The 14768-nt window shown below is 43.7% G+C and overlaps 1 protein-coding gene across 4 annotated transcripts in view; it reads right to left on the bottom strand.

Annotated features, from left to right (window-relative positions):
• Positions 1 to 445: 445 nt before the first annotated feature.
• Positions 446 to 14768, bottom strand: part of LOC141140680 (uncharacterized) — a 64270-nt gene continuing 49947 nt past the window's right edge. For 3 of the 4 annotated variants that reach the window (XM_073628096.1, XM_073628100.1, XM_073628098.1), the window contains one exon: positions 446 to 695. In XM_073628096.1, coding sequence (XP_073484197.1) covers positions 648 to 695 — 48 coding nt within the window. In that variant the 3' untranslated portion in view covers positions 446 to 647. Of the gene's footprint in view, positions 696 to 11821; positions 14383 to 14768 lie in introns of those variants that run through there. The other variant, XM_073628099.1, reaches the window with a different exon arrangement.

The raw sequence follows: 14768 nt of genomic DNA, 5'->3' as shown, positions 1-14768 counted from the left end.
GTCGGCCCACCAGCTCGTGTGCAGGGGCTTCCATTCCAACTAAGGGAGACCAGAAGTGGAGCCTTTAGGCTTCACAGCCGGTTTCCTACTGCGCATGCATGAGTCGCACGGCACTTTGTTACTGGCCAGCTCGTCTTCTGGGGGACACAGGTCCCAGAAGGCAGTAGGGGAGAAGGAGGAGGGCTCGCCGCGGACAGGCTAGGACGGAAGTAAATGTATTCTTTAAAAAAAACATAAGTAAGAAAAACAAAAAAATAGATATCCAAAAACGAGGGGTGAAGAGGTGGTCTTTAGTTTAAGACCACTTTGTAAAAGTGGGTAGAACTCCGCTTTAATGTTAAGGGATTAGGGTAAAAAAAAAAAAAAAACCTTTTACCTTTAGCACCATTTTAGGCACTGCCCAGCATATTTCCTATAGAGAAGACACTACTTAAAAGCCAACACATTGAAAAATAGTTTTATTACCTTTTGATATTATATAGTGATACTCAAAAAAATCTGCATCCAAATCATAGCAGATCACTGTAAAATGAAGACACAAGGTGATTCTGTCAAAGTTCCTGCAGTGACACTAGGAAGCTTGAGAAGTAACAGAAGTAACAGTCCTTCAGTATGATAGATCCATGCTCTACAGGTGCTCTTGCTGGCTATTTCACATCTTTGTTTTTGGTCACAAGCAATTTCTGTACTTTCTCCTAGAAACAAACACATGAATAGCTCAGTACCACAAGAAACTGCATACAATAAAAAAATGTGTGTGTGACATTTTCAATTCAACTATACCTATTTAGGGCTTGGTTGCAAAGATTTAAAAGTGTAAGCCCAGCTAGTACTTTTTTTTAGTTTTACATAGAGTGGGGAAGGAATTGAAACACTATCAAGTTTATAATGCTTCTTTACAGAGATTTCCCCTCAGTAAATTACAAAAAAAGGGTGTTCAAATAGGAAGATTATGATACTTTTAAAACTATTTTCTATATTCCGGGCTTATCTTATGTCAGCAATACCAATGGGATATAGCTACAGTAGCTAAAACAGGAAGGGAGCACAAAAAAAAGAACAGCAGAAAAACTGCATGCAAAAGTTTATTTCTGAGCCCACACAGCTGCAATAGTGGAGGAGCCAAAATATTTAAGAAGATCTGCTGCTACATCCATCTTACATTCCCAAATAAAGGTGTTGGGATAACTCCTACTAAGTTCTTTACATATGGCATCCTCTGGAACTTTACAGTAGGCTGCCCCAGCTGTGGCTACCCCATGAGAGTGAGCCTTGACTTCTTCCAGAAGGGTAGACTTGCACACATGTAGGCAAGCTGAACAGTCTTCTCATTGAGGCAGCTCCTCTTAGGACTTCTCAAAAGTATAAAAGAGCCTTTCTAATAGGTAAAACTTCTCCATCATCTGCAAGTATGTGGTGATAAGGTGGACTGGTTTTAGGCTCCATTCACACTTGTGCGACTTGTTATGCAACTTTGGACATCAAAGTTTCATGACAAGTCGTTCCACATGTTTTCCAATAATAGCCATTCATATATGCGCTACTTAATGTTGCAGCAACTTCAAAGTAGTTCATGCACTATTTTGCTCCGACTTTCATGCAACTTGAGGGCCATAGACTTCAATCTTAACCCTCAGAATTTGCATTAAAGTTGCACCTGAATGTTATACAATGCAACTTGTGTGCAACAGTTGTCCATTATCACTGGTCAAGGTCATATCCAAGTTGCACCAATCCAAAGTTGCGTCAAAGTTGCACTCCAAAGTCGGCACAACTTTGGAGTCGTATAAGTGTGAATGGAGCCCGTCATTTGTATAGGATGTCTTCTGGTGCTCTGCTGTGGGATGCATTTGGCACAGTGGAAGTCTGTTGTAACTTTCGGCAAGAATAATGCCCCGTACACACGGTCGGACATTGATCGGACATTCCGACAACAAAATCCTAGGATTTTTTCCGACGGATGTTGGCTCAAATTTGTTTTGCGTACACACGGTCGCACAAAGTTGTCGGAATTTCCGATCGCCAAGAACGCGGTGACGTAAACCACGTACGACGAGACTAGAAAAGGCCAGTTCAGAACCAAGCGCGGCACCCTTTGGGCTCCTTTTGCTAATCTCGTGTTAGTAAAAGTTTGGTGAGAGACGATTCGCGCTTTTTCAGACTTGTGGTTTTCAGATCGCTTTCTGCTGTTCAGTTTGTGCTTGTGGGTTTGTATCTGCTCTTCAGTGCGTGCAAGCAAGCTACACGTGACTTTGATTAGTCATTGTGTTCTTGTTCGTTCGTTACTGTTTTTCAGGTCGCTCTTCACAGGCCTTGCTGTTACTTCGTTCTGAGCAGCTGACCGTTTTCTAGCCATGTTGCATATATGTACTCCTCGTAGAGTTCGTGCTGTGCGGGGGCTTGGTGTTGGGGTCCTGACCTTGACACAAGTCCAGTCCATGAACAGGGTGGGGAGGAGTTCATGGACCAAGAATTGGTTGCTTCAGTGTGACCAGTTCTGTCATATGCCTTTGCTCCGTGAGATCCGTGAGAATAATCCTGATGATTTCAGGAACTTTCTCAGGATGACGGACCCCGTATTTCACCGCTTGTTGGCTTTGCTGACCCCTTATATTAGCAGGCAGGATACCTGCATGAGGCAAGCCATCACTCCGGAGCAGAGGCTAGTCGCCACCCTGCGGTACTTGGCGACGGGGAGAAGCCTGCAGGACTTGAAGTTCTCGACAGGCATCTCCCCCCAGGCTCTGGGTATCATTATCCCAGAGACCTGTTCTGCCATCATCCAGGTCCTGCAGAAGGAGTATATTAAGGTAAGATTTTTATCCTTTAATATCACATTTTATTGTATTTTATGTTTGATAATATATTGTATTTCTTTCCTCATTCCCTAATTACCATGATCGGAATATGCTGTGAATGTCCCCTTTGTCCTCATGCATGCTGGATTATTATGTAATTTTTTTTTTGCCTTCATACATATTTGCCTTCACTTACCTCCCCAGCATGGTCTCCTGCCCTATATTCACCTCATGTAGTCACTTAACAATGTATTTTGTCAGCTCCATAGTGCTTTACCCCAAACGCCCCCTAAAATGTTTAGAAATGTGATTTGTGCTTTAAATTCAGGCAGAGTGCCAGAGGCTTTTTTTGTGGGTCCACAAATCATTTGGAACCCTCCTTCCCCCCAACTGCTAAGTCAGCTGATACCAACTCTCTATCTATCCTCAATCATTTATCTGCTGACTTTGCCAAACCCATACACACTATACCCATCTCTTTTGTGGTCAGATTTATGGATGAATTCCCCAAAGCATGTAGTGCAAGGGCCTGCCTGTATACTTTCAAATGGTACTGTTTAAAGTTTTTTTATCCTATTATTATCTTGATAGGTAATAGCAGAATGTCCAAATGTGCTCAAATGTGTACAGTGTGTATTTATATCTTTGTATTATGACACTTCTTACCTGTCCAGTGGGCTGTCAATAGTGTAACTAAGGAGGGACTGTTCAAAGTAATACCCATTATTTAGGCATTCATCTCTCAATGAAGTGGAGAGGGTTACCTGTCCAAGAGCCCCCCCCCCCCCCCCCCCCAATGATGTTAGAAAGGGCCCAGGAGAGGGGGGTGGAGGGGGGAATATGATAGGTGTACCTTATAGTTTGGTGTTTAAAAATTCCCATAAATAAATGTTATCTTGATGTTGGCCAAGAATGTTGGTGTCTAATCAGCTTTCCCTGTTTATGTGCAAAATGACTCATTTTTTTGGTTTTCCTCAACAGTTTCCTTCCACGCCACAGGAATGGCAGACTGTGGCCTCCCACTTTGCCCAGCGGTGGAACTTTCCTAACTGCTGAGGGGCAATTGATGGGAAACACGTCCACATCGTCCCACCACCCATCTCAGGGTGGCACTATTATAATTATAAGGGGTTCAATAGTATTGTGATGTTGGCGGTGGTGTCAGCTAATTACAAGTTCCTGTATGTGGACGTGAGGAAGAATGGCCGGATGTCCGATGGTGGAGTCATCACCCAGACGGAGTTCTACAGGTGTCTCCAGAATGGCAGCTTGGACTTGCCACCTCCAGAAGACAATGTGGAAGGACTCCCATTCGTCTTCATTGCGGATGAAGCCTTTGCGCTGGGGGACCACCTTATGCGGCCATTCCCTATGAGGACCCTCACCCCGGACCAGAGGGTTTTTAATTACCGGCTGGCTGGAGCCAGAAGAGTGGTGGAGAACACGTTTGGAATCATGGCCAGCCGGTTCCGCCTATTTCTTACACCCATACATATGGCGGAGTACAAATTGAATCACATTATCCTGGCGTGCAGTGTTCTACATAACTTTTTATGGAAACATTCTGCAAACTATGCTGGCTCAGTTGGGCCTAAGGCCGGAATTCAACATGAATCAAGTGGCCGTCCTGGCTTGCCCTCCCTGAGTGCCCATGATGTCCGGCTAAGATACCTTGAGTTCTTTGCGGGTAGGGGGGCTATCAATATGCCAGACAATGTGTGAAACCTTTATCAAATAAACAAAAGAAAATATAGAAATCTTTGGTGACATTTACTGCTTGTGTTTGTTTTAGCTGACCATGACAGAAATGTGGTAAATCCTGAAAATGGCGTGATTGTGTAACCTTATACAAAGCACTGTTGGGTGTTATTTACTAAAGGCAAAGACACTTTGCACTACAAGTGCACTTGAAACTGCACTTGTAGTGCAAAGTGGATTTGCCCTTATGAAATAACACCCATTGTCACAGAAAGCAGCAATTAGAACACCCCAAAAGTGTTGTAGAGTTGAGACAATAATCCACACATTCTTGATTAACAATCTTTTTAATACCTGCACAATCACATGTGCATTTTGACAAGGTTTTTAAAACAAATCAACATGTTTGTTGTATAACAATTTTTGGGGTGGCATTCTAAAAAGTAGAAATGTCCATTTAATATAAAACAGGCATGTTTAAAACCAACAAGAAAGACACAAATCTTGAACTTACAAAGTTCACATTAGGTAGAACTTGAAGGCAATATCAGACATGAGTATTTAGGAACTGTGTTTGATATTGCGTTCAGATGGGGTGAAGTCACCCCAGGAAAAGCCAAATTTTGAAGATGCACACCAATTTACGAATGTCAACATATGCTAGCTGCCATCACGGGGGATCAAGGGGCGTGTTTTGGGGGAGCAACCCCTTCCTCTCAGCTACTTTATTATTGAGGAAGGGGTTGCACCCCCAAAACGCGTCCATTGATCTCCCATGATGGCAGATAGCACATGTTGACACACTGTGTGCCTCTTCAAAATTTGGCTTTTCGACAATTTGCGAAAAAATTTTTACATTGTAGCACACCATAAAAGAAAGGGCTTTGTAGGGGTTTTAAACTCTCCCAAAAACATCAATGATGTTGTTATTTTTTTTAATAACATCATTGATGTTTTTCGTGATGTTTTCCAATGCAACATTATACCCCATGATCTCCCCAATCATGATCTGTGCACTTTCCGAGGCGAAAGGATCTGGATCCACAACATCACGATCACCTAAAAAGATAGAAACAAAAAAAGAACCATGTATTGTAAATATGCCGCCATCCATCTCTTACCTGAGCCTGTGGTCGCAGACACTCACCTGTTGTGGTGACTAGTTCCACCACGTCTTCTTCCTCCTTCTGCTCTTCTTGTGTTTGGGGTATTTCCCCTTCTTCCAAAGGTGGGGGGTCTCTGGTCTCCTTGGATGAGGGGTGTCCTCCGAGTCTTTTCTCCCCTATGTGAAAAAAAAGGGTATACTTAGCACACAGATATTTGATGGCAGAACTATAAATATGACTTGACTAAATATGATTGCTTAGAAGTGGGGTACAATTGTCTATTTTTGCAGAATTCCAAGATGTAGAATTTTGAGTGTCCTTTGTCAAGCTTGAATACTTACCTGTCTTGTACAAGCTTCACAAATGGAGTCACCCCTATAGTATACACTGGAGCACCTGTGTGGGCCCCCTAATAAAAATGGTGTTCTTGTGTCCCACACTAGTGCTCCAGCGTCCAGATGTGTAAACAGCTGCTGAGTGTCCTCTCCTTACACAGAATCTAGTTTGCATTTCATTCTAGTAACAAACCCATCTACACAACCAAATTATTTTCAGACAAGTAGGCCCTAAAAAATGTGGTCAAATGCATATGGCCAAAACAATGGTGTTTTCTACACCGCACGAAAAATGTTACGAACGAATAATGTGCCCATGAACATGAAAGTTGCCATTTTAAACTGTACAACAGTTCCTAAAAGCACATGGAACAGCACGAACGTAATAAACACAAAAAGAATAGGAACACAGGACAACTACTTACTTTTTTGCAGCACTCTCCAGATCTTTCTGTACTGCTCGTGTTCTCCTAATTTTAGGTCCGACCACCGCTTCCTGAGCTGATCTTTCGAACGTCGTACCCCGAAATTCCGGTGCAGACTCTTGACCACTTTCGCCATGATCTTGGCCTTTCTTATATTGGGGTTGGGGTAAGGTCCATACTTTCCATCATAGTCGGCCCTCTTGAGGATGTCGACCATCTCCAACATCTCCCCAAAGGACATATTTGATGCCTTAAATCGTCTCCTTCTGGATCGGGACGTTTCAGGCTCCGGGCTTGTCCCCTCTTCCTCCTCGTTGCTATAATTAGCACACACCTGCTGTGTCTCCGCCATGTGCTCTTCCCCCACTGCGCCGAACGAAAAGGGGCGGGGAATAGACTAGAAAGAACGTCAGGGGCGGGCGGAGTTACACGCATGCGCAGTGTGTATAAAGCGTAACACGCGTGCGTAGTATGTACGATCTGTGAGCGGAGGAAGGAGTATCGGAGGCGCCGATCGTGATAACGAAGGTAAGATTTAACATTGGGCCTATACTGCTTCTAGATTGAGGTCTGTATTTGCACAAGTTTAGAAGACTTTAGGCTGACATTAGGGTTTGTCTTGTGTTGTGTCTTGCAGTGAAAATGGATATCTTGAAAGATAACGACTTTATGGCAAGCTTCATTGATATGTTCAGGGAGCTGCCTTGTCTGTGGCAGATAAACCACCCACATTATAAGAACCAAACAAAGAGGAAGGCAGCACTGGATCAATTGCTGGAATTTGTGAAGACGGTGGACCCCACGGCAGACATCACCTATTTGAAGATCCTAATTGGTGGCCTGAGGAGCACTTATCTAAGGGAGCACAAGAAGGTCCAGGATTCCCAGAGATCCGGAGCTGCAGATGACATCTATGTCCCCAGACTGTGGTACTATGACAGGCTGCATTTTTTGGCAGGTCAGACTGAACCCAGGCCAGCACTCTCCAGTCTTCCTTCCACGCTTCCTTCCACCCCAGCTGAGGCTTCTGACGCCCAACCTGGGCCTTCCAGGCAGCAACATGTGGAGGAGCCCAGCTTGAGCCAGGTATAGCATTCCTATAAATATTTCTGGTTGTCCAATCAATGATGTTAACTAGATGTTAGTTTGGAGTACTAAGTTATGATTGTGATTGATGAAGCAAAAACTTAAACCATGTCCCTTTTTCATACACAGGGAAGTCTCAGCCAGGAGGTGGCCGGGCCAAGCAGGCTGCCTGATATCCAGGTCCCTCCCCTACACCCGCAAAGACAAAGTGGCAGGAAGAGGAGTACCCTGGAGGAGACTGCCATAGGCCTCTTTTGGAAGGCTACAGAGGCCCTGAGAACCCCCCACACTGTGGAGGAGGACTTTGCTTGCATAACTGCCTGCAAAATGCTGCAGATGGAGGAGGGCCAACGACTCCTGTGTGAGTCCTTAATGTTGGAAGCTCTCAATAAGGGGTTGAGGGGCCAAATAACATCTGCTACCCACATTTGTAACCTCACACATAGTCCTCCTCCTCCTCCAGGTCCTACTAGTCCTCCTCCTCCTCCAGGTCCTACTCCTCCTCCAGGTCCTACTCCTCCTCCTGCCACATCTCCAACACCAGAGCCACAGCCAGGAAGGAAGCGTGGAAAGAAGACCAGAAAGTGATGACCCTGGGTCCAGTCTGGTCTGGCAAAAGATCCAGCCTCTTGTAGTACCACAGCCTGGGGACACAGATGTCATCTGCTGCTTTCCAGATCTCTGGGACTTCTGGACCAGACTGCACTCCCTTAGATAAGGACTTCTCAGGCCACCAATTTTGATGTTAAAGAATTGATGTCTGCCCTGGGGGTCCAAGGCTTCGCCAATTTCTGCTGTTTATCCAGCGTTGCCTCCCTCTTTGTTTGGTGCTGAGCCCTTAATAAAGGATTTTTTGTTTCAATTATACTCTCCTATGTGTTTTTTCCTTCAAAAAGGACAGGTTGTTTGTGAGGATTCAGGTACATTTCTAAAGTACAATGTGAAATTAACAAGGGACACCAACACCAAACAATCTCCTTGAGATTAAATAATATAAGATATCAATGGTGTTGTGGTAACTTGACACACAAAACACACACAAAAATATTATGGAGTAAAACTAAAACTATAATAAAACAAAGATCAGCCTTGAAAAAAAATACAAACCTAAAAACAAAAAACAGCCTTTAAAAAAAAAAAAAAAAAAAAAAAAGGACAACAACCCAAAAATAATTTTGTCAGATGTGACAAATCCAAATATATTGAGGGAGTCCCGATAAATAATAAAGAAAGAAGTTTGTGAGAAGTCTGTGTGAATATGAGCAGCAAAACTACTTAATTCTTCTCACATTATAAAGAAGAAGAGAGTGCGCTGTATTAAACCATTTTTTACATTGCACCGTGAATTTGCGAACGCTAATTTTACCAGACCGAGCTGTTCCGTCTCGGAATTTCTTCTGAGCATGCGTGGCACTTTGTGCGTCGGAACTGGCCACACACGGTCGGAATTGACGCGATCGGATTTTGTTGTCGGAAAATTTTATAGCCTGCTCTCAAACTTTATGTGTCGGAAAATCCGATGGAAAATGTCCGATGGAGCCCACACACGGTCGGAATGTCCGACAACACGCTCCGATCGGACATTTTCCATCGGAAAATCCGACCGTGTGTACGGGCATAAGGGTCACTGGGTGCCAGACCACTTTGTACGAAAACACCTGGCTTAGGTCACTTTCACACAGACGTTCTGTCTCCATTTTTCATCCGTCAACGGACAAATGAAAAATGGACAGCAATACATTTCTATGGGCAAACAGATGATTATCCATTTACATCCAGGTCCATTTTTTTTAAAAGGAACAAGTCTCTATTTTGGTTCTGTGTAAAAAGACGGAAGCAGACTTAGACTGATGTAAAATGGACAGTGGACTTTTTTTGCATCCGTTCTTTCATTGGTTGTTAGGAGTCAGCATGGTCGGCTTACCCAGACTCATCCCTGCTGTCAGCAGGGGATTCCTTGCTGACAGAATAATGTAAACAAAAGAGCCGAAAATGTAAAGAAAAAAAAAAAAGTCATGAGGTTCCACACCCCACCCAATCTATACCAGGCTCTCTAGGTCTGGTATGAATTTTACCTCACCCCAACAATAATAAAAATTGTGTCAGGTTCCCCCCCACAATCCATACCAGAACCTTATCTGAGTATGCAGCCTGGCAGGTCAGGAAAGTGGGGGGTGAGCGCACCCCCCCCCCCCCCCCCCAAACCATACCAGGTTACCCCCAACATCGGGTTGAAGAGGGTACATTGATGTAGGCTCATGAGGACAAGGGCCTCTTCCCCATAATGCTGACCAGGTGGTTGCGGGGGTGCAGGGGATGACTTATCGTACATATTACCCCTACTTGTTCATAAAAAATACAAGTGTAAATAAACACACACAGTTTTTGACAAGTCCTTTATTACAAAAAGAAGAAGAAAAAAAACACTTGTTTACATTCTGCTGTCAGTGGGGAATCCCCCACTTAGAGCAGAGGTGAATAATGGTTTATAGGGACACTAGCAGGTGGATGTAAAAACCGATAAAAAACTGATGTAAACTGAATTTGTTTTTTAATTTGAAAAAATGTGACTGGATGACACCCATGTAAAGGGGTCCTAATGGGCCATTCACACTGATGCACTTTTGATTTGCTTTTTTGTTGCAGCTTAACCACTTGCTTATAGGGCACTTTCACCCCCTTCCTGCCCAGGCCAATTTTAAACTTTCAGCGCTGTCACACTTCGAATGACAATTGCATGGTCATGCAATGCTGTACCCAAATGAATTTATCATTTAGTTTCTGTCAGGAAATGTTGTAAATAAGTAATTTTTCTCCTTCACTGATGTGTGCTGATGAGGCGGCACTAATATGCAGCACTGATAGGTGGCACTGATATGCAGCATTAATGAGAACTGATAGGTGGCACTGAAAGGCAGCACTGACTTGCACCACTGATGGGAACAAATTGGCATCACTGATGGGCACAGATTGGTGTTACTGATGGGCACAGACTGGCATCACTGCTGGGCACTGTTGGGACTGCACTGATAAACAGTGCAGGTCTCCCCTGTGAGGAGATGCCGCTGATCGGCTCTCCTCTCACACTGTCAGTGTGAGGCGAAGAGAGCAGATTAACGGCACTTCCTTGTTTACATGTGATCAGCTGTGATTGGATACAGGGACACAGCGTGCCTGCGATCGCCATGCTGCGCACCCCCAGAGGGCTTGCGGTGGCGGTGAGACTGGGCGACGTCATATGACGTCGGCCCAGAACGAGAAGGCATCCCGGCCGCCGTCATTTGTCTATACGGTGGGCAGGAGGCGGTTAAGGCCCTTTCACACTGATGCGCTTTTGATGCATTGCCATTGACTTACAATGGAAGGTGTGTTTTTGGTGTACTTTCAAAAAAACTACACCAAAGATGCAGCATGGAAGACTTTTCAAAGGGAACAGTTACATAGGATTTAAAGTGGCTGTAAAGTGGTTTAAAATAGAAATAAAAGCCAAAACATTTTTGTATAGATATAAAAAAAAACTATAAATACCTTTTTTCCCCCCCTTTTTGATAAGTGATCACATTCCCTCTGTTCTCAGCTGCATAACAGCTGGGGGGTGGGGAGCAGCACACTGAGCTTTCCAGTGAATGGCTGTACATTGGGTGCATGTCAGGAGAAGTCTGATCATTGGAGGAGAGCAGGTTTTGTTCCCAGCATAGGAACTAACCAAGGTGTGCTCTCCTGCTTAGTGTGATCAGTTTTTTTAATAGGAAAGGAGAGGGACTGGCAGGAACACCAGGCATTTCACATAAAAGGAAGCAATAGAAAGAGAACAGGAGACTCTCATACAAGTACATGGCACAGCAGGCACATATCAGGAATATGAAGTGTTGGGGAATAGTTTCCATGCGCTTTTGTTGCCATAGAAAGGCACGGCAAAAGCGAACCAGTATGAAAGGGGCCTAAGTCTGTAGTTTGGCTATGCATTGGGCCGTCATAACGTTTGTCAGCAACATCGGCAGTAGAGTTAGATGCCACATAGCTCAGGATGTCACTGGGAAGAAAAAAGGCTCAAACTGCTTGAGCACTACTGGTACTGTAAGTATCATTTAGGGAAAAAGGTTTTACCAGAGGCTTAATGTTTATGGCTCCATAAAAAAGGGAGAAGGAATTTTACAAGCGTTGCTGCGTGTCACCATCAGATTCACCTGAGGGGTTCCCAAAATCTGAAATACCTGACTGAGAGGCTATGTTTAAAGTCCACTTGTGAGAACGTTAAAAGATTTGACTTAATGTTGGTCAATGAGTTGGGCATTGGCATTGGTAGAACTGCTTTGAACGCTACCAGAAGCTCTAAGATGGTCAAATATCTTAGGATGAGACCTTGCTATCTGTCCTCTGACAATGTACCCCTCCAGCTCCAGAAACTGGCATCTGCAATAATTCATTCTCCAGAGCTGAGAGGCCTGCTCAAGAACAGATTCACCACTTGAATTTTGGCGTGACAAAACATGGCAGAAAATCTGCTAGAATTAACAAGGATCAATACACTGGTGGAAAAACACAAACATGATTCAGCAAAGCTGCCAATGCGCCCAGCAAAAGCTCATAAATCCCTGGCCAGGAGTATAGATGATCGAATGACGTTCCAAGATCTTGCCATAATCTGGGAGATCTTCCTTTATGGTAAGATAACCATCTCCTAGCTAGGGTAAAATTTTGAGATATTTCAGAACTTGTAAAGGATTCTGGTTGACTAGCCAGCCAAACTTGTAGCGTCTTTAGAACTACTCGTCTGTGAGCCAAAAGTTAAGGCCTCGGCAGAATCAGTACATCTGGATGCAGAAGTTTAACAGTGGATATTAGTGCAAAAAAAATGTCTGTTATAAAACATATCCAAAAAAAGCAAATTTCTTTACAAATTTAGGCCAAGATATATTCTGCTACATGTCAGTGCTACAAGTGCTAGCGGTGATTGTGGATGATCCTGCCAACACTGCATTTTGGGGACACTAGTAGTAGTTCTGATCGTGATCTAGATACTGATCCGTACAGATACTATACTAGTAATGCCGATGCTCACGACTTATATTGAGACTGTGATAGTGTGGCAAGCAATCTGGCGCTAACTGACACTGGATGGGAGGGATGCTAACTGACACTGATGTGGTTAGTGACACTCATACAATAATCAGTGATAATACTGTACACTGTATTAATGACACTGGCTAGGTGACAGGAGTGAAGAAGCCAACCAACCTTGCATGGAGGGACAACAGAGTTGTGTGCATCAATAGAAACACACAGCTCTATAGGAAGGCATTTCCCCTGCTCCCCCCTTGCTCTTAGCTAACATGCTGGATACTGCTTTGTCCACTGTTAACTCTTTCCTGTGAAGACAAAGTTTAGGGTTGTGGGGGTGAGGGTGTGACTGATCAGAATCTGGAGGCCCCTCAAAAAAACACAGAGGGTTTAATACTACTTCAAGGAAAAATACCTGGGTGTATGGGGAGCTAACTCAAGTTTATATCCCTTCTTTAATGTTTAGGCAATCCAAAAGCCTGCAACGTTGTCCACCCAGCCTGAATGTGAAAAGCCTTGCACCTACTGTGGTTGGCTGGGTGAAAAAAAAACACTTGATTGCTTTTAAGGGGCCTTGCCCAACTGGACCCCCTTGGTTCTGGTGTTCTTTAGGAAAGAGGGCTGAACCCCTCTCCAGGAAGATCTGAAAAATTCTCAATCTGCCTATAGGACTTGACATCCCTGTATTGATCTCTGGGTTTCTTGTTGCCTGGAAAAGACTGCGGTGCTCTTTTATGATCCTAAGGTAAGAGATCTGATTTCCTCTGGTCACTCTCTTGATAACCTATGCCAGGTTGTGATAAAAGATGAGCTTCCCGGAATACAAAATTGCACAAAGACCTTTTTTTGGATGTGCCACCCACCTCCTTGCTGAAACCCCTCACGGATTGAACCATCAGCCTTGTCAAAAGATGCACCTAGTTGCAGAGGCCTTGCTGAAAGAGGGCCCTGCAACAAAGTTTGAAGCAGTTTTCATATCCTGTAATGGAGCAAGAATATTCTCTCTAGGCACTTTAGATACCATGGCCTCTTTAATCCCCCGTTATGTATGGTTTTAAATGCCCAGATAAACTAAGTTAGTGTAACTGCATGTCTTCAAGCAGCTCCAACTGCCTCAGATCCTGTAAAGTTTGAGTCCACTCTCCTGTTCATAACATCTTTTAAAATAAAATACGAAATGTGATTCAATATCTTTGCTTTTTTTTTCCAGCTCGGTCCATTCGTTTTCTATAATTTCCCTTATCTTGACCATTCAAGTAAAAGTGGGAAGCTCCTTTTTTAAATTTGGAAATATTTTTTGGGAGGTAGTGAATTTTCTAATGCCACGTACACACGACCGATTTTGCCGTCGGAATAAACTCCGAAGGTTTCTCCAACGGAACTCTGACGGAATTCCGCTCAAGCGGTCTTGCATACACATGATCAGAAAGTCCGACCGTCCAGAACGCGGTGGCGTACAACACGTATGACGGGACTAGAAAAAGGAAGTTCAATAGCCAGTAGCTTCTGTCTCATACTTGCTTCAGAGCATGCGTCGTTTTTGGTCCGTCGAAACAGCCTACAGACGAGCGGTTTTCCCAATAGGAATTGGTACCGTCGGAAATATTTAGAACATGTTCCATTTCTAGGTCCGTCAGAATTTTCAAAAAAGAAAAGTCCGATGAGGCATACATCGGAATAGATGATGAAAAGCTTCCGGAGGACTTTTTCTGTCGGACATTCCACTCGTGTGTACGCGGCTTTAGTTAATGGCCTGCTTCATTGCGTGATGAACAGCGCCACCAAGGCAAAGTCGAGGTTTTATAACTTAACCATCTCTTCTTAGGCACTTTCACACATGCGGACCATTCATTTCTTCAGTACAGTCACTTTTCTTCAAAGAAAAAAAAAGTTTACATCAGTTTGTCATTCGTTTTTCATCTGTTTTTACATTATTTATTTACCTCTGCCAGCTAGTCCTTAACCATAATGAAGGGAAAATCTGGATAGCTGCGCACCAAACTGGGATCCAAATGCCTTTATTCGCATAAAACTATGAAGAACATGAAGAGCACTACCTGTACAAGCAAGAGAGGAATGGCTTACGCGTTTCACACACGAATTGCACTTTATCAAAGCCCCAAGAGTCCTTAACCACTTGAGTCCCAGAGCTATTGTTTCAAGAAAAAAAAGACAGACCGTTTGTCTGTTTTTCATCCGATCCATTTTTTTAAACGGAAGAAAAATAGGGCTTTGAAAATCCGTTCAAAAAAACAGATG

The sequence above is a fragment of the Aquarana catesbeiana genome, linkage group LG04, assembly GCF_042186555.1.
Source record: "Aquarana catesbeiana isolate 2022-GZ linkage group LG04, ASM4218655v1, whole genome shotgun sequence".
In the NCBI taxonomy this organism is placed as follows: domain Eukaryota; kingdom Metazoa; phylum Chordata; class Amphibia; order Anura; family Ranidae; genus Aquarana; species Aquarana catesbeiana.
This window is presented reverse-complemented; position numbering and strand designations above follow the sequence as displayed.